Here is a 14,851-nt window from a genome sequence, read left to right on the forward strand (position 1 = left end):
AAATCTTTTTTTTTTTTCCTGAATACCTAAACACTGTACAAAAAGCCAAGAAAAAAAACACACACAAAAAAACACTACCATAAACATCAATATTTCCCTATAATTCACGGAAAAACATATCTATATAAAATAATTCACCGCTGAGAATGAAGGTATGAAATCGGGACCAGAAAGACCTATTCTAACATATCTAAAATCTTGCTCTCTTAAAAAAATGTATGAATAAAAAATCAAACCACAGCAGTACTGAATATTTTCATTTATTAATTCACATTTTAATACTTGGTTTTCTTCAAACACTTTATCTGTCACCAGAATTTTACTCCATTCTGCATTTCACTGATTTCAAGTGGAGAAAGCACCCACAAGTATATATATATATATCTCTCTGAGACATCTCAAACATCGATTTGGCAGATCAGAAAACACAGACACACACACACATACACAATTAACCATTATTATATAAATTAAATAAAAAAAATAAAAAATTAAAAAAAGTTTTTTTTTTAAATCAGAAAATACGCACACATACATAAAAACAACTAAAAAAACAAAAACAACAATAAAACACTTCCTTAAAATAGAATTAAAAAAAGAAGAAAAAAAAAACAAACCCAAAAAACCCCCCCCACACAAAAAAAAATCTACCAAGAAAAGGAACAGCCAAGAAGGGGTTTCCAAAGAAACTTCCTACAATAAACATGTATCTGTACATAAAAAAAAAAAAAATTTGACAAAAATAACACACCATTCACCCATCACTGATCACCATTGTCATGGAACACCAGGGCTAAGTGTTGTGCCGAACGAAGAAGAAGAAGAAGAAGAAGAAAAAGGAGGAGGAGACCAGGGTACATGCGTTTCACTCTCTGCGGACGACAGCAGCTCCTCGCTCCAGCCATACAGTCAGCTCAGGAAGAAAGAGAGAGAGAGAGAGAGAGAGAGAGAGAGAGGAAGAGAGAGACAGAGACAGAGAGGAGGAAGAAGAAGAAAGACAATCCATTCCCTCTTCCTCTCCCGAGCGAGGCGAATGTTCTCTTGCGATCATCACCACACAGCAGGCGGTTGGTTGGCTGGTTATTTGTTGTTGTTGTTGTTGTTATTTTGCACTGACAATGGTTGGTAGTTGGTGACAATCATAATCTGACTTTTCATGCAGCAAAAAAACCAAAAACAAAAAAACCCACCCCCGCCCCCGCCCTCCCCCAAAAAACCGGTGGTGTCTTCTTCCAAATGAGGATGAATGAAACATGAAGGGATTTGGGGGAGGGGGTGTGTGAAGGAAGGGGGTGTAGGAGGGGGGGGTGTGGGGTGGGCGAGGAAGACGGTGATTAAGAGTAGATGGTGATGACCTCACGGCCGCTGCCCCTCACCATCAGCACACGGTCTATACCCTCCGTCAGGACCTCCAGGTACTCCATGTCTGGGGCTCCGTTAAGGTTTTCAACCTGGTTTTTCGGGTTTTTTTCTTCTTCAATAAACATTTTTTATTTGAGTTTAACATTATTTTAAGACATACAGACATACAATAATGAGTTTAACATTATTTTAAGACATACAGACATACAATAATGAGTTTAACATTATTTTAAGGCATAGAGACATAGAATAATGATAATATTATTTGTTATTATGTATTATTGAAACAATGAATCAGAAAAAAAACAAACCAACACAACATTATTTTGCACAGAAAAACAAAACAGAAAGAAACGAAAGTCACATGTACAAAAAAAAAAAAAAAAAAAAAAAAAAAAAAAAATCCTAACGTTACATTTGTGCTCATCTCTCATGATAATATTATTTGTTATTATGTATTATTTAAACAATGAATCAGAAAAAAACCCACAACACAACATTGTTTTGCACAGAAAAAACAAAACAGAAAGAAAAGAAAGTCACATGTACTTAAAAAAAAAAATAAAAAAAAAAAAAAATCCTAACGTTACATTTGTGCTCATCTCTTATCCTTCTCTCTCTTCCAAGCAAGTATCTCAATAAGCATCATTTATTTATGTAAGCTTATCTATTATTTATTCACCTTTATTTAAAAAAAAAATTATTTATTTATTTTTATTTATTTATTCATTTATTTATTTTATTTTTTAAAATTTTTTAAATTTTTTTTATTTATTTGTTTATTTATTTATTTATTTTTTCTCAAGGCCTGACTAAGCGCGTTGGGTTACGCTGCTGGTCAGGCATCTGCTTGGCAGATGTGGTGTAGCGTATATGGATTTGTCCGAACGCAGTGACGCCTCCTTGAGCTACTGAAACTGAAACTGAAACTGCATCACTGAATTCCACAAATTTTGTTGGAACACGCATAGTAGGTTCATCACTGTTGTTGCTGCTACACTGTTATTGGTACTGTCATCATTATTGTTTGGATAATTAGTGTTATTGCTTTTGTCGTTATGATCATTAATATTTGTTATCGTTATCATCATTTTCATCATTGATATAATATCATCATAATAGTTATTGTTTTCATCATCATCATCATTGAATGTTTTTTTTAATTATAATTATCACTGTTTTCATCATCATCATCAACTTCTTCCTCTTCTACAACTTCTACTGCAACTTCTTCTTCATTATCATTATCATTAGTATAATTATTGTTACTGTTGCTTTTCTTGTTATGTAGTAGTAGTAGTAGTAGTAGTTTCAATTTCTCAAAGAGGCATTACTGAGTGCGGAAAAATCCACATATGCTGCCTATATTATTTTGATGTAAACTTGGCACAGTAATACCAATAGAATCAACCACTGAACAGATGTTTCAAATTCTGCCATTACCATAATTTTCATTGTAAATTGTGTGGTATAACAAACATCACACAGAACAACGCCTGAATGAATGTTTGCTGTTCTACCCATATAATTCTTGATGTGTAATGACTGATATTCAGAACAATAAACTGCTGTAACTTCCCAGTGTATAGTATAATACTTTATCTGTAAACTTTTGTCAGAATAAAAAAAAATGTTAAAAAAAAAAAAAAAAAAAAAAAAAAAAAAAAAAAAAAAATCCATATATTCTACACCACATCTGCTACCCTACAGGTAAGGGGAGGCCACTCCTGACTGTACTTCAGCAGTTTCATTTTCTCAAGGTGTATTCCCTGCCCTCAGACAAATCCATACACGCTACAGAACAACTGCCAGGCAGATGCACGCCCTTCAGCACAAGCCACCGTGCTTGTGCATGCATAATAAGATCAATTGTGGCAGGTCCACTTCCTTTGCGATAGCTGTGCTTGACTATGTGTGTATACATATGTATGTGTATGAATGTGTATTGTGCATGCGTGTGTTTATGTAAGTTTGTGCCTGCCTATGTGTGCGTATGTGTTAGGGTAGCTGTTAGATACGCATGTGTGTTAAAATGTATGTATGCAGTGTGTGTGTGTGTGCATGTGTGTGTGTGTGTGTGTGTGTGTGTGTGTGTGTGTGTGTGCATGTGTGTGTGTGTGTAGTCACATTTTGGTGTGTGTATGTAACATAGATATAATGTTTTATGTTAACAAAAGCGTTTTTGTGAAACACCTAGAGCAGATTTCTGGATAGTGTGCTATATAAGTATCCATTATTATTATTATTATAATTCATATGCTTGTGTACCTGTTAGAGTGGGTACTCCTCTGCAGAGTATTGTCAGAGGGCATCACTTTCAGAGCTGTGCACACCCCTCAACTACTCTTTTCTGTACTGTCAAGATAGTCTTCGGAATTTTTCAATGGCTTTCAGTATTCCATCACATTTGATTGATATTGATTGTCATTTGCTTTCACTCTTAAGTGCCCTCTCTCTCTCTCCATTAAAAACAAACAAACAAACAAAAAAAACTGTGTTGTTATCGTTAATGCTGTTATTGTTACTGTTGTTACAAGGACAGACTGGAAGACAAGGCGATGCCTAAAATCTTTATCATTGAGTAATAAAGTTTACTGAATCTTGAATCTCACTCTCTCTCTCTCTCTCTCCCCTCCTCCACCTCCTCATTCCCGTTCTCTTCAAAAAGAAAAATGCTCACCTTACAATATGTAGTAACCATTTTCATGTAGGGAACAAAAAATATTTTTCTTATTCTAGGTTGATGACAAATCGGATTTTGGTTTATGAAACCAGATTTCTGACAGTCTCCCTTTCCTTTAATTTTTTTAAATTACTCCAGGACGAATACGGAAAACAATGGGGTGGGTGTGTGTGTGTGTGTGTGTGTGTGTGTGTGTGTGTGTGTGTGCACAGGTCTGCACTTATGCCGCCATGGGTTCTTTTTCATTGCGCCAAGTGCACGCTTCACACGGGACCTCCGTTTATCATCTCATCCGAACCACTAGATGCTCAGTTTGATTTTTCCAGTCAAACTTTGGAGAAAGGGTGAGAGCAGTATTCGAACCAACATCCTCATGCACACTGTATTGGCAAGTAAGCGTCGCGTAGCTATTGGGGCGAGTCGGTCCCAAGTATTATTGCAGCAAGGCCGTAAGAACAGGAAAGAAACACAGCAGAGCGAGACGAATTTCAGAACACAAAACATCAAATTAGATGTCAAGCACTGACGCAAACGAGGTAAATCATTTGAATTCTGAGATGAAAACGTCCCAGAAAACCGCACCAAACCACCAACATGCAAGAAAAATAACATTTCTAACGCATAAAAGGCTGGCAAAGACAAAGCAACAAATAATGTACTTATCTCAAAAATGGTGGCCATTGTGAATGAGTACTACGCTCCAGCCGGAAAAGGCGTTTGATTGGCTAGCAGACGGCAGACTATTATCGAAACGTCTTATCACCGAGATGCAGCGAGAGTGAAATTTTGGCCAAGAGGAGCAAACCGACAGGCCTGGTTTGCATCAGACTGACATGGTACAGTATGTGACACCAAATAAGTGTCTTAACTATCCGGCCACCTTCCCCCCTAGGTATCTGACTGGTTAGCAGATGGCAGACTATTATTGAAATGTCTTATCACCGAGATGCAGCGAGCGCAAAATTTTGGCCAAAATGAGCAAACCGATAGGCCTGGTTTGCATCAGACTGACAGTATGTGACACCAAATAAGTGTCTTAACTATCCGGCCACCTTCCCCCTAGGTATTTGACTGGCTAGCAGACGGCAGACTATTATTGAAACGTCTTATCACTGAAATGCAGCGAGTGCAAAATTTTGGCCAAGAGGAGCAAACCGATAGGCCTGGTTTGCATCAGACTGACATGGCACAGTATGTGACACCAAATAAGTGTCTTAACTATCCGGTCACCTTCCCCCCTTGGTATTTGACTGACTAGCAGACGGCAGACTATTATTGAAACGTCTTATCACCAAGATGCAGCGAGCGTGAAATTTTGGCCAAGAGGAGCAAACCGATAGGCCTGGTTTGCATCAGACTGACATGGTACAGTATGTGACACCAAATAAGTGTCTTAACCCTTCGGGCCACCCTTCCCCCCCTAAGGGCAACACCGAGTGACAAGACCGGTGAAGGAAGGATACAGTTCTCATCTCCTGACATGGACTTTGGCGGGGCGGGCAGGTTGAGAATGACCAGCTGAGCGTCGTGCGATTTCTCCACGATGTTCTCGTTGAGTCTCACCGCTGTGTGCATCCTCCGTACGTTGTTTGGGTCCACTCTGTACAACATGGCAACACACACACACACACACACACACCCACACCCACAGAGAGTGTGCATACACACACACACATAACACATACATAATGTGCATACACACACACACACACACAACTTTAGACTTAAATTTTGATTGATTTGTTTTCAATGTATTTTGTGTGGTTGTTGTTTTGATGCTGTTTTAATATCACAAATAGTTCCATGAGTCAGAGGGTTAACCCTTCAGCTGTTGAGTCCATCATGGACTGACTCATATGTTCGGGGACCTTTTTGAATGTTTTAAAACAAGGTGACATACTTCTTGGGGACCTTTCTGAATGATTTAACCCTTCAGCTGTTGTGATATACTTTTTGGGGCCTTTCTAAATGATTTAACTCTTCAACTGTTGTGATTTACCTGTTGGGGGGCCTTTCTCAATGATTTAACCCTTCAACTGTTGTGATTTACCTGTTGGGGGGCCTTTCTCAATGATTTAACCCTTCAGCTGTTGTGACTCACTTGTTGGGGGCCTTTCTGATGTGGTGTGTTTGTGTGGTGTGGTGTGGTGTGGTGTGGTGTCCTGTTGTGTTGTGTTGCGTTATGTTTGTGTCATGTCGTGTTGTGTTATGTTATGTGGTGACAGAAGGAGAAGTGTGTTGTCTGGAGACTATGGGATAGAAGGAGAACTCTGTAATCTGGAGACTATGGGATAGAAGGAGAACTTTGTTGTCTGGAGACTATGGGATAGAAGGAGAACTCTGGGTCTGGAGACTATGGGATAGGAGAACTCTGTTGTCTGGAGACTATGGGATAGAAGGAGAACTCTGTTGTCTGGAGACAATGGGATAGAAGGAGAACTCTGTTGTCTGGAGACAATGGGATAGAAGGAGAACTCTGTTGTCTGGACTGGGTCTGGAGACAATGGGATAGGAGAACTCTGGGTCTGGAGACAATGGGATAGAAGGAGAACTCTGTTGTCTGGAGACTATGGGATAGAAGGAGAACTCTGTTGTCTGGAGACTACGTGACAGAAGGAGAACTCTGTTGTCTGGAGACTATGGGATAGAAGGAGAAGAACTCTGTTGTCTGGAGACTATGGGATAGAAGGAGAACTCTGTTGTCTGGAGACTATGGGATAGAAGGAGAACTCTGTTGTCTGGAGACTACGGGATAGAAGGAGAACTCTGTTGTCTGGAGACTAAGGGATAGAAGGAGAACTCTGGAGACTACGGGATAGAATGAGAATAACTTCATGGTCTTGGGACTACAGGATAGATTGAGAATAACTCCATGGTCTTGGGACTACAGGATAGATTGAGAATAACTCCACGGTCTTGGGACTACAGGATAGATTGAGAATAACTCCACGGTCTTGGGACTACAGGATAGATTGAGAATAACTCCATGGTCTTGGGACTACAGGATAGATTGAGAATAACTCCATGGTCTTGGGACTACGGGACACAAGGAGAAAAACCAGCTCTTCAGCTGTTGTGCCAAAGAGTGATCACCACTCGCTTTTTGGGACGGGTGAGGGTGGGGGGTTTGATGTGTTGATGAGCATTTGTCTTTTTAAATGTTATTATTATCTTACTGAATATTCTTCTTTTTATAATGATTGAAACGTACACAGAACGATGCATGCACGCGCACGGGCACACACGCAACACACACACAGTTGTTGCACTCTGAATGTAATAGTATCTTACCCACATGTTTTTCTTTTTACATAATAATTGATGTGTACATGGTGATAAGTGAAGGGTGTGTCAGGTTTTTTTTTTTTTTTTTTTGGTTTTTTTTTGCTGACGGGCATTTTATTTTAAGTGAGCCTAAAGAAAATTTTCTGTTTTTGGTTGAAGCAGATAATAAAGTATTTTGGATTGAATTGAATTGAATTGAATTTGATGAAGCCTGAGAGAGATAAGGGACACCGAGAGAGAAATGGAGAGATGGCTGTCAGGCCATCAGTGGTGACAGGTGCCCCTGCTCTCTTGAGACTACAGGGCAGCAGCAGCAGCAGCAGCAGAAGAAGTAGCTCTTCAGCTAGATGCACAACAGAGCGACCACCACCACTCACTTGTTGGGAACCTTCTTGACGAACTGCTGGCCGGCGGCCGGGGTGAAGGTGAACTGCTCGGGGCTGAGGGCACCGCTGGGGTCCGTGGAGCTCTCCTCCGGCACGGGGTCCAGCGACAGGTGGGTTCTCTGGGGGCTGCCGCTCTGGTTCGGCTCCCCTGGCAACCCCGCTGGGTGGTTCCGGTCCACGATGGACTGGGGCTGGGTGGAAAGGGAACCCGATGCCAGAAACATGATGTGGTGTGGTGTGGTGTGGTGTTTATGGTGTGGTGTGGTGTGGTGTTGCGTTCTGTTGTGTGGTGTTGTGTTGTGTGGTGTGGTGTGGTGTGGTATGGTGTGGCGTTGCGTTGCGTGGTGTGGTGTGATGTTTGTGGTGTGGTGTTGTAGTGTGGCGTTGCCTTGTGTTGTGTGGTGTAGTGTTTGTGGTGTGGTGCTGCGTTCCGTTGCGTGGTGTGGTGTGGTGTTTGTGGTGTGGTATGGTGTGGCGTTGCATTGCGTTGCGTGGTGTGGTGTTTGTGGTGTGGTGCTGTGTGGTGTGGTGTTTGTGGTGTGGTGTGGTGTGGTGTTTGTGGTGTGGTGTGGTGTGGTGTGGTGTGGTGTGGTGTTAGTGGTGTGGTGTGGTGGTGTGTTTGTGGTGCGGTGTTGTGGTGTGGTATGGTGTGGTGTTGCATTGCGTGGTGTGGTGTGGTGTGATGTTTGTGGTGTGGTGTGGTGTGGTGTGGTGTTGCGTTCCGTTGCGTGGTGTGGTGTTGTGTTGCGTTTGTGGTGTGGTACAGTGTGGTGTGGTGTGGCATTGCGTTGCATTGTGTGGTGTGGTGTGGTGTGGTGAGGTGTGGTGTGGTGTGGTGTTGTGTTGCGTTTGTGGTGTGGTACAGTGTGGTGTGGTGTGGCATTGCGTTGCATTGTGTGGTGTGGTGTGGTGTGGTGTGGTGTGGTGCTGTGTTGTGTGGTGTGGTGTGGTGTGGTGTGGGGAGGGGAAAGGTGGTCCAGACTGGTAGTGTGGATTACCATCTGGCAGAGATGTGTGTGTGTTTGCGCTTGCATGTGCACGAGTGCATATGTGTGTGTGCTTGTGTGTGTGTGTGTGTGTGTGTGTGTGTGTCCAAAACGACACAGTGAACTATCCCATTAACAAGGTGTATACCTACCTGTGGCCTGGACAGTCTCATGGATCGCAGCATTTCCGTCCTCTGCTCCATCATCAGTGTCCTCTCATAGGTGTAGGCCGAAATGTCCTGCTTGCTCTGTCAAACACACACACACACACAGATACTTTATCTGTCTGTCTATGTCTGTCTATCTATATATCTATTTATCTTGGTCCTCTGTTCCATCATCAGTGTCCTCTCGAAGGTATTGGCCGAGATGTCCTGCTTGCTCTGTCAAACACACACACATACTTTATCTGTCTGTCTATGTCCGTCTATCTATATATCTATTTATCTCGGTCCTCTGTTCCATTATCAGTGTCCTCTCGTAGGTATTGGCCGAAATGTCCTGCTTGCTCTGTCAAACACACACACACATTATCTGACACACACACACATTATCTGCCTATCTGTCTATCCACCTATCTATCTCTATCCTCTCTTCCATCATCCGTGTCCTCTCATAGAAGAGATGTCCTGCTTATTCTGTGAACTACACACACACCACAGCCACCTCATCTGTCTCTTAGGCTGTCTGGTCTGTCTGTCGGTCTATCTATCAATCTCTGTCCTCTGTCCCATTATCAGCAATCCTCATCTGTCTGCTGTCTGTCTGTCTATCTATCTGTCTATTCATCTCTGTCCTCTGTTCCCTCATCAGGGACATCTCACTGGTGTGGGCAGGGATGCCCTGCTGAAGTCTGTGAAACACGCACACACACCACAGACATTTTAGTTACCTGTCTATCTATCTATCTATCCATCCATCTACCTATCTATATATCTATCATTGCTGCATTTGTATTTCTTTTTATCACAACAGATTTCTCTGTGTCAATTTCAGGCTGCTATCCCCAGGGAGAGCACGTCGCTATACTACAGTACCACCCATTTTTTGTTTTTTTTCCTGTGTGCAGTTTTATTCATTTTTCCTATCAAAGTGGATTTTTCTACATAATTTTGCCAGGAACAACCCTTTTGTCGCTATGGGTTCTTTTACGCGTGCTAAGTGCATGCTGCACACGGGACCTCGGTTTATCGTCTCATCCGAATGACTAGTGTCCAGACCACCACTCAAGGCCTAGTAGAGGGGGGGGGGGGGAAAATATCGGCAGCTGAGCCGTGATTCGAACGAGCGCGCTCAGATTCTCTCGCTTCCTAGGCGGACGCGTCACCTCTAGGCCATCACTCCACATTTAGCCCAGCTGAATGCACAGAAACCATCCTGATTAGCGACCACCAGGGCAGTGAACTCACACCTACCGTGTCTCAGGGCCCAGTCCTGTCCAACCATTATGTCAACCGTCCCCAACCAAAGTCCAGTCACCTATTCACCCCTTGGAGGAATGAGGAAAATCAGAGTGAGGGGCCTTTCCCAAGGGACACACAACAACCAGCCGCTGTGGCAAAGACACACAACAACCAGCCGCCGTGGCAAAGACACACAACAACCAGCCGCCGTGGCACACAACAACCAGCTGCCGTGGCAAAGACACACAACAACCAGCCGCCGTGGTAAAAACACACAACAACCAGCCGCCGTGGTAAAGACACGCAACAACCAGCAGCCTTGGCAAAGGCACGCAACAACCAGCCGCCGTGGCAAAGACACACAACAACCAGCCGCTGTGGCACACAACAACCAGCCGCCGTGGCAAAGACACACAACAACCAGCCGCTGTGGCACACAACAACCAGCCGCTGTGGCAAAGACACACAACAACCAGCACACAACAACCAGCCACTGTGGCAAAGACACACAAACAACCAGCCGCTGTGGCAAAGGCACACAACAACCAGCCGCTGTGGCAAAGACACACAACAACCAGCCACCATGGCAAAGACACACAACAACCAGCACACAACAACCAGCCGCTGTGGCAAAGACACACAACAACCAGCCGCCGTGGCAAAGACACACAACAACCAGCCGCTGTTGCACACAACAACCAGCTGCTGTGGCAAAGACACACAACAACCAGCCGCCGTGGCAAAGTGGTTAGCGTTGCGGACTGACGGCTGGGATCCCGGAGGACGCGGGTTCGAATCCCAGTGGAGGTGGGTTTTTCGGCCCGTGGGTGTGCTGTGGGCTTAAATGGGGAGACTGGGAGCACACAGTTGAGTGTCATCCACTTCAAGGATGTGTCTTTGGGTGTGCTGCTCTAATTACCTGACCAACACTGCCAAGTGTCTGTTTCTCTCGGGCCTGGTTAACGCCGGGATATCGTTATGACAGGAAGCGTAGAGTACAGCCTTGTCACGCAGTCCCAAACCAAAATGGACCTCCATAGCAACATCGTCATCGTCATCCTCCTCCTCCATCATCATCAATATAAACAAAACAGTCTCATGCCTTTCATGCCCTGCTCTCATGGTGACCTCATTTTCGATGTCCCTCCACTTCTGTGCTTGGGGTGAGTCCTGTCAATGTCTTCAGTGTCGGCAGATTCATGGGGGGGCTGTTGTTTGAGGGACATGGTGGCGGTCTCCACTCTGGGTGGGGCGCTCACTCAGTCTGGCTCCGCGACTAAACCATTATTGTCGTTAGTAGGGGGCTTAGTAGGTGGTGTCCTAAGTACGTTGAATCAGAACAGGCACCACTGAACATCACCAAAGTGACTCAGCAGCAGTGCAGGGACTCCTCTGGTGTGTGGCCTCCTGGCGACCAAACAGCGATGGTTTCCTGCGGACCACCGACGCTGGAACTGTGACGGACGAACCCAGGTGTGGCCGTGTATGGGGGGGAATCTAAATGAGCGGCGTGGGAGTAATGCCATTGAAACGGTGCAGATGGGGCGGCCAAAAAAAAAAAAAAAGAAAAAGAAAAAAAAGAAAAGGACACCCAACACCATGCCAAAACGGGGTCTCTAACCCTGATCACTGGTGAACACTTGATCAACTGATGACCAGTTCTGCCAAAGGGTCTCCTCCTACGTTACTGCAGGAAAAAGAGAAAAGAAAAAAAAAAAAAAAGAAAGATGATGACTTACCATCTCAATGACGTCCACTTCAGCAGAGATACGGAGCTGGTACAAGTACATTTCCAGATCCTTCTTCATGGTAATGCTGTTGTCCTCCATTTCTGAAGGCGCAGTTCAGGAAAATATCTCTCTCTCTCTCTCTCTTTTTATTTAAAAAAAAATTTTTTTTAGTCATTAATAATAACAATAATAATAACCATAATACTCAAAGATAATGATAATAGTGATATCGATAAGATCAATAATAACAACAGCAATTGATAACAGATGTGAATATACAGTCATAAATCTAAACAAATCATAGTACTTTCATACTCAACTTTCACATGCTAGCTCAGTTCAGTTTCTCAAGTAAGCGTTCAGACAAACCCATACATGCTAGCAACACCATATCTGCCAAGTAGATGACTGACCAGCAGCGCAACCCGACGTGCTCAGTCAGGCCTTGAGGGAAACACACATGCATGCGTAACACTTGAATCAAGGACTTCACCACCCTTCAGATAAACACACACACACACACACACGCACACACACACACACACTCAGACTACACATGCACACAAACACACACATTCACACCCACCAGCACACACACATGTACAAACAAAGCCACCAACACACACACACACACACCCACACACAAAAAAACACACTCCCACCAACAGCCTAACCACACACACACACTCCAACCCCCCCCACACACACCATACCAACGCCACCCCCTCCGCCCCCCCAACATACACCTCCCACCCCCCCCAACCCCCACCACCTGCCACTCCCCCTCCACACACCTCCCCCGCCATCCCCACACACACCTCCCCCCCAGTACACACACACACATCTTCCCTCCCCCCAGACCTCCCCCCCTCCACCCCCCACCCACACAGGAAGCAGGGAAAGAGAGGAAGGATACGGGCCACGGTGAAGATGCGCAGCTTGCAGTGTTTCCAGGGCTTCTCCCGGGTCAGCAGGAAAGGCAGCAGCATCAGCAGTCCTCCGTCGTGTGAGTCACGTTAAGGATCATTCACCATAACAATGATAATAATGATAATAATGTACATTTACATAGCGCCCTTTCTCTCTAAGAGCTCTCAGGGCGCTTTACATGAAAGAAAAATATTACAAGTTACATAAAACATTCATGACCACCCTTTCTTAAAAAACCCTCCCCCCCTCATGCACCCTCCCTTTCCCACTCTACATACATCCAAAGTGAGCCGACATGGGTGGTCGTGGAGAACAAGGAAGCTGAGAGTGCTTATAGATAGGTTTTAAAAAGATGAGTTTTTTGTGATGAGCGAAAAGCAGAAATAGAATCAGATGCATGGATATGATAAGGAAGGTTGTTCCAGATGTGAGGAGCAGCAAAGAAGAAAGAACGTTCACCACAGGTTCTTGTATTGACACGAGGAAGTTTCAAAAGGTAACAGTCAGAGGAAGAGTGGAGATTTCTTGTGGGAGCGTAAGAAATGGTAAGGTCAGAAAGATATGTACGTCCTGCAGAGTATAGAAAGCAGAATAGGAGAGACATGCAACTTTGTATTTAATTCTTGCTTCAATGGGGAGCCAATGTAGAGTGCGGAGGTGAGGAGAAATGCATGTCTGGCTTTTTCTGCTGCTTGTTCTATCACATCCCATCGGGTTCACACTTTTTTTTGCTTCACACCTTGTTTACATTCCACCCCCCAAAAACGGAGTATGGCTGCCCACATGGCGAGGTAAAAACGGTCATACTACGTAAAAGCCCACCTGTGTACATACAAGTGAACGAGGGAGCTGCAGCCCACGAACGAAGAAGAAGAGTATACATTCCAACTGTCAGGCTCTCTTCAACGTTTTCACGAGTTATGTTATTTATGGATAAATCCCACTTCCTGTTGTGTTATGTGTCGCATGTGAGTGCATGTTTTTTCGCTTCGTACACACAGGAGGAGTATGTATTATACTCCATGTTTGGTGTTACATATAATTACCATGTCAAACTGATGCAAACTAGGCCTATCGGTTTGCTCTGCTTGGCCAAATTTCGCGCGGCTAACAGTGAAAAGACGAGCCGTCTTGCCCTGGTCTGCTCTCAGCCAATTGAACGCCTCTAAAAGCTATAAGCGCTGAATCATTCCTTTGGCTAAGGCTCTCCACGCCATCTTGTCAGGTTTATGCTCAGTTTTGTCTTATGCTTTTTTTTGCTATTAAGCGTGTTCATTTGGCCTTATTTTGCTGCATGCGGCTTGTGTTTATTGTATTCTTACATTCTGTGTACTCGATTCGACTCGGCCCCCTCGATTCATTCGTCTTTCTCTACCTCTAGGTCGACACAACAGTTTCAGTTTTTCCTGAGGTGTCACTGCCTTTGGGCAAATCCATATATGCTGCATCACACTGGCTGAGCAGATGCCTGACCAGCAGCATAACTCAACACGCTTAGTCAGGCCTTGAGTTCATGCATAATTATATATTTGTATACCCATCAGAATGGATTTCGTCAAGAGAATGTTGCCAGAGGACAAGACTCTCGTTGCCCATGGGTTCTTTTTCAATGCAACAACTGTGTGCTGCATACGAGACCTCCGTTTATCGTCTCTTCTGGAGTGACTGGACGCTCAGTTTAATTTTCCAGTCAAATCTGGGAGAAAGGGCGAGAGCGGAATTCGAACCCAGACCCTCAAAGACTCTATATATTGGCAGATGAACGTTTTAACTATTTTTCCACCCTCTACAAACACCACACACACACACACACAACACAAACACACACCATACAACACACACACAACACACACATTCCTACCAACACAACACATTCCGATGAACTTCCCAAGGACTGACACATCAACACATTCACACACACACACACACATTCCTACCAACACAACACATTCCGGACGAACTTCCCAAGGACTAACACACCAACAACACGTTCACACACACACACACATTCCCACCAACACAACACATTCCAATGAACTTCCCAAGGACTGACACACCACACCACACCACACCACGGCAGCCACAG

The 14,851-nt window shown here is 44.1% G+C and overlaps 1 protein-coding gene across 1 annotated transcript in view; it reads right to left on the reverse strand.

The window, feature by feature from the left end:
• Nucleotides 1-502: 502 nt before the first annotated feature.
• The window catches only part of LOC143285707 (solute carrier family 12 member 4-like), a 330,309-nt gene continuing 315,960 nt past the window's right edge, over nt 503-14,851 (reverse strand). Inside the window, exons 24-29 of the mRNA XM_076593115.1 lie at nt 12,752-12,841; nt 11,845-11,936; nt 8,855-8,950; nt 7,708-7,907; nt 5,509-5,645; nt 503-1,426 (exon numbers count right to left, since the gene is read on the reverse strand). Coding sequence (XP_076449230.1) covers nt 1,335-1,426; nt 5,509-5,645; nt 7,708-7,907; nt 8,855-8,950; nt 11,845-11,936; nt 12,752-12,841 — 707 coding nt within the window. The 3' untranslated portion in view covers nt 503-1,334. The remainder of the gene's footprint in view (nt 1,427-5,508; nt 5,646-7,707; nt 7,908-8,854; nt 8,951-11,844; nt 11,937-12,751; nt 12,842-14,851) is intronic.

This window comes from Babylonia areolata, chromosome 9, assembly GCF_041734735.1.
Source record: "Babylonia areolata isolate BAREFJ2019XMU chromosome 9, ASM4173473v1, whole genome shotgun sequence".
Taxonomy (NCBI): Eukaryota; Metazoa; Mollusca; class Gastropoda; order Neogastropoda; family Buccinidae; genus Babylonia; species Babylonia areolata.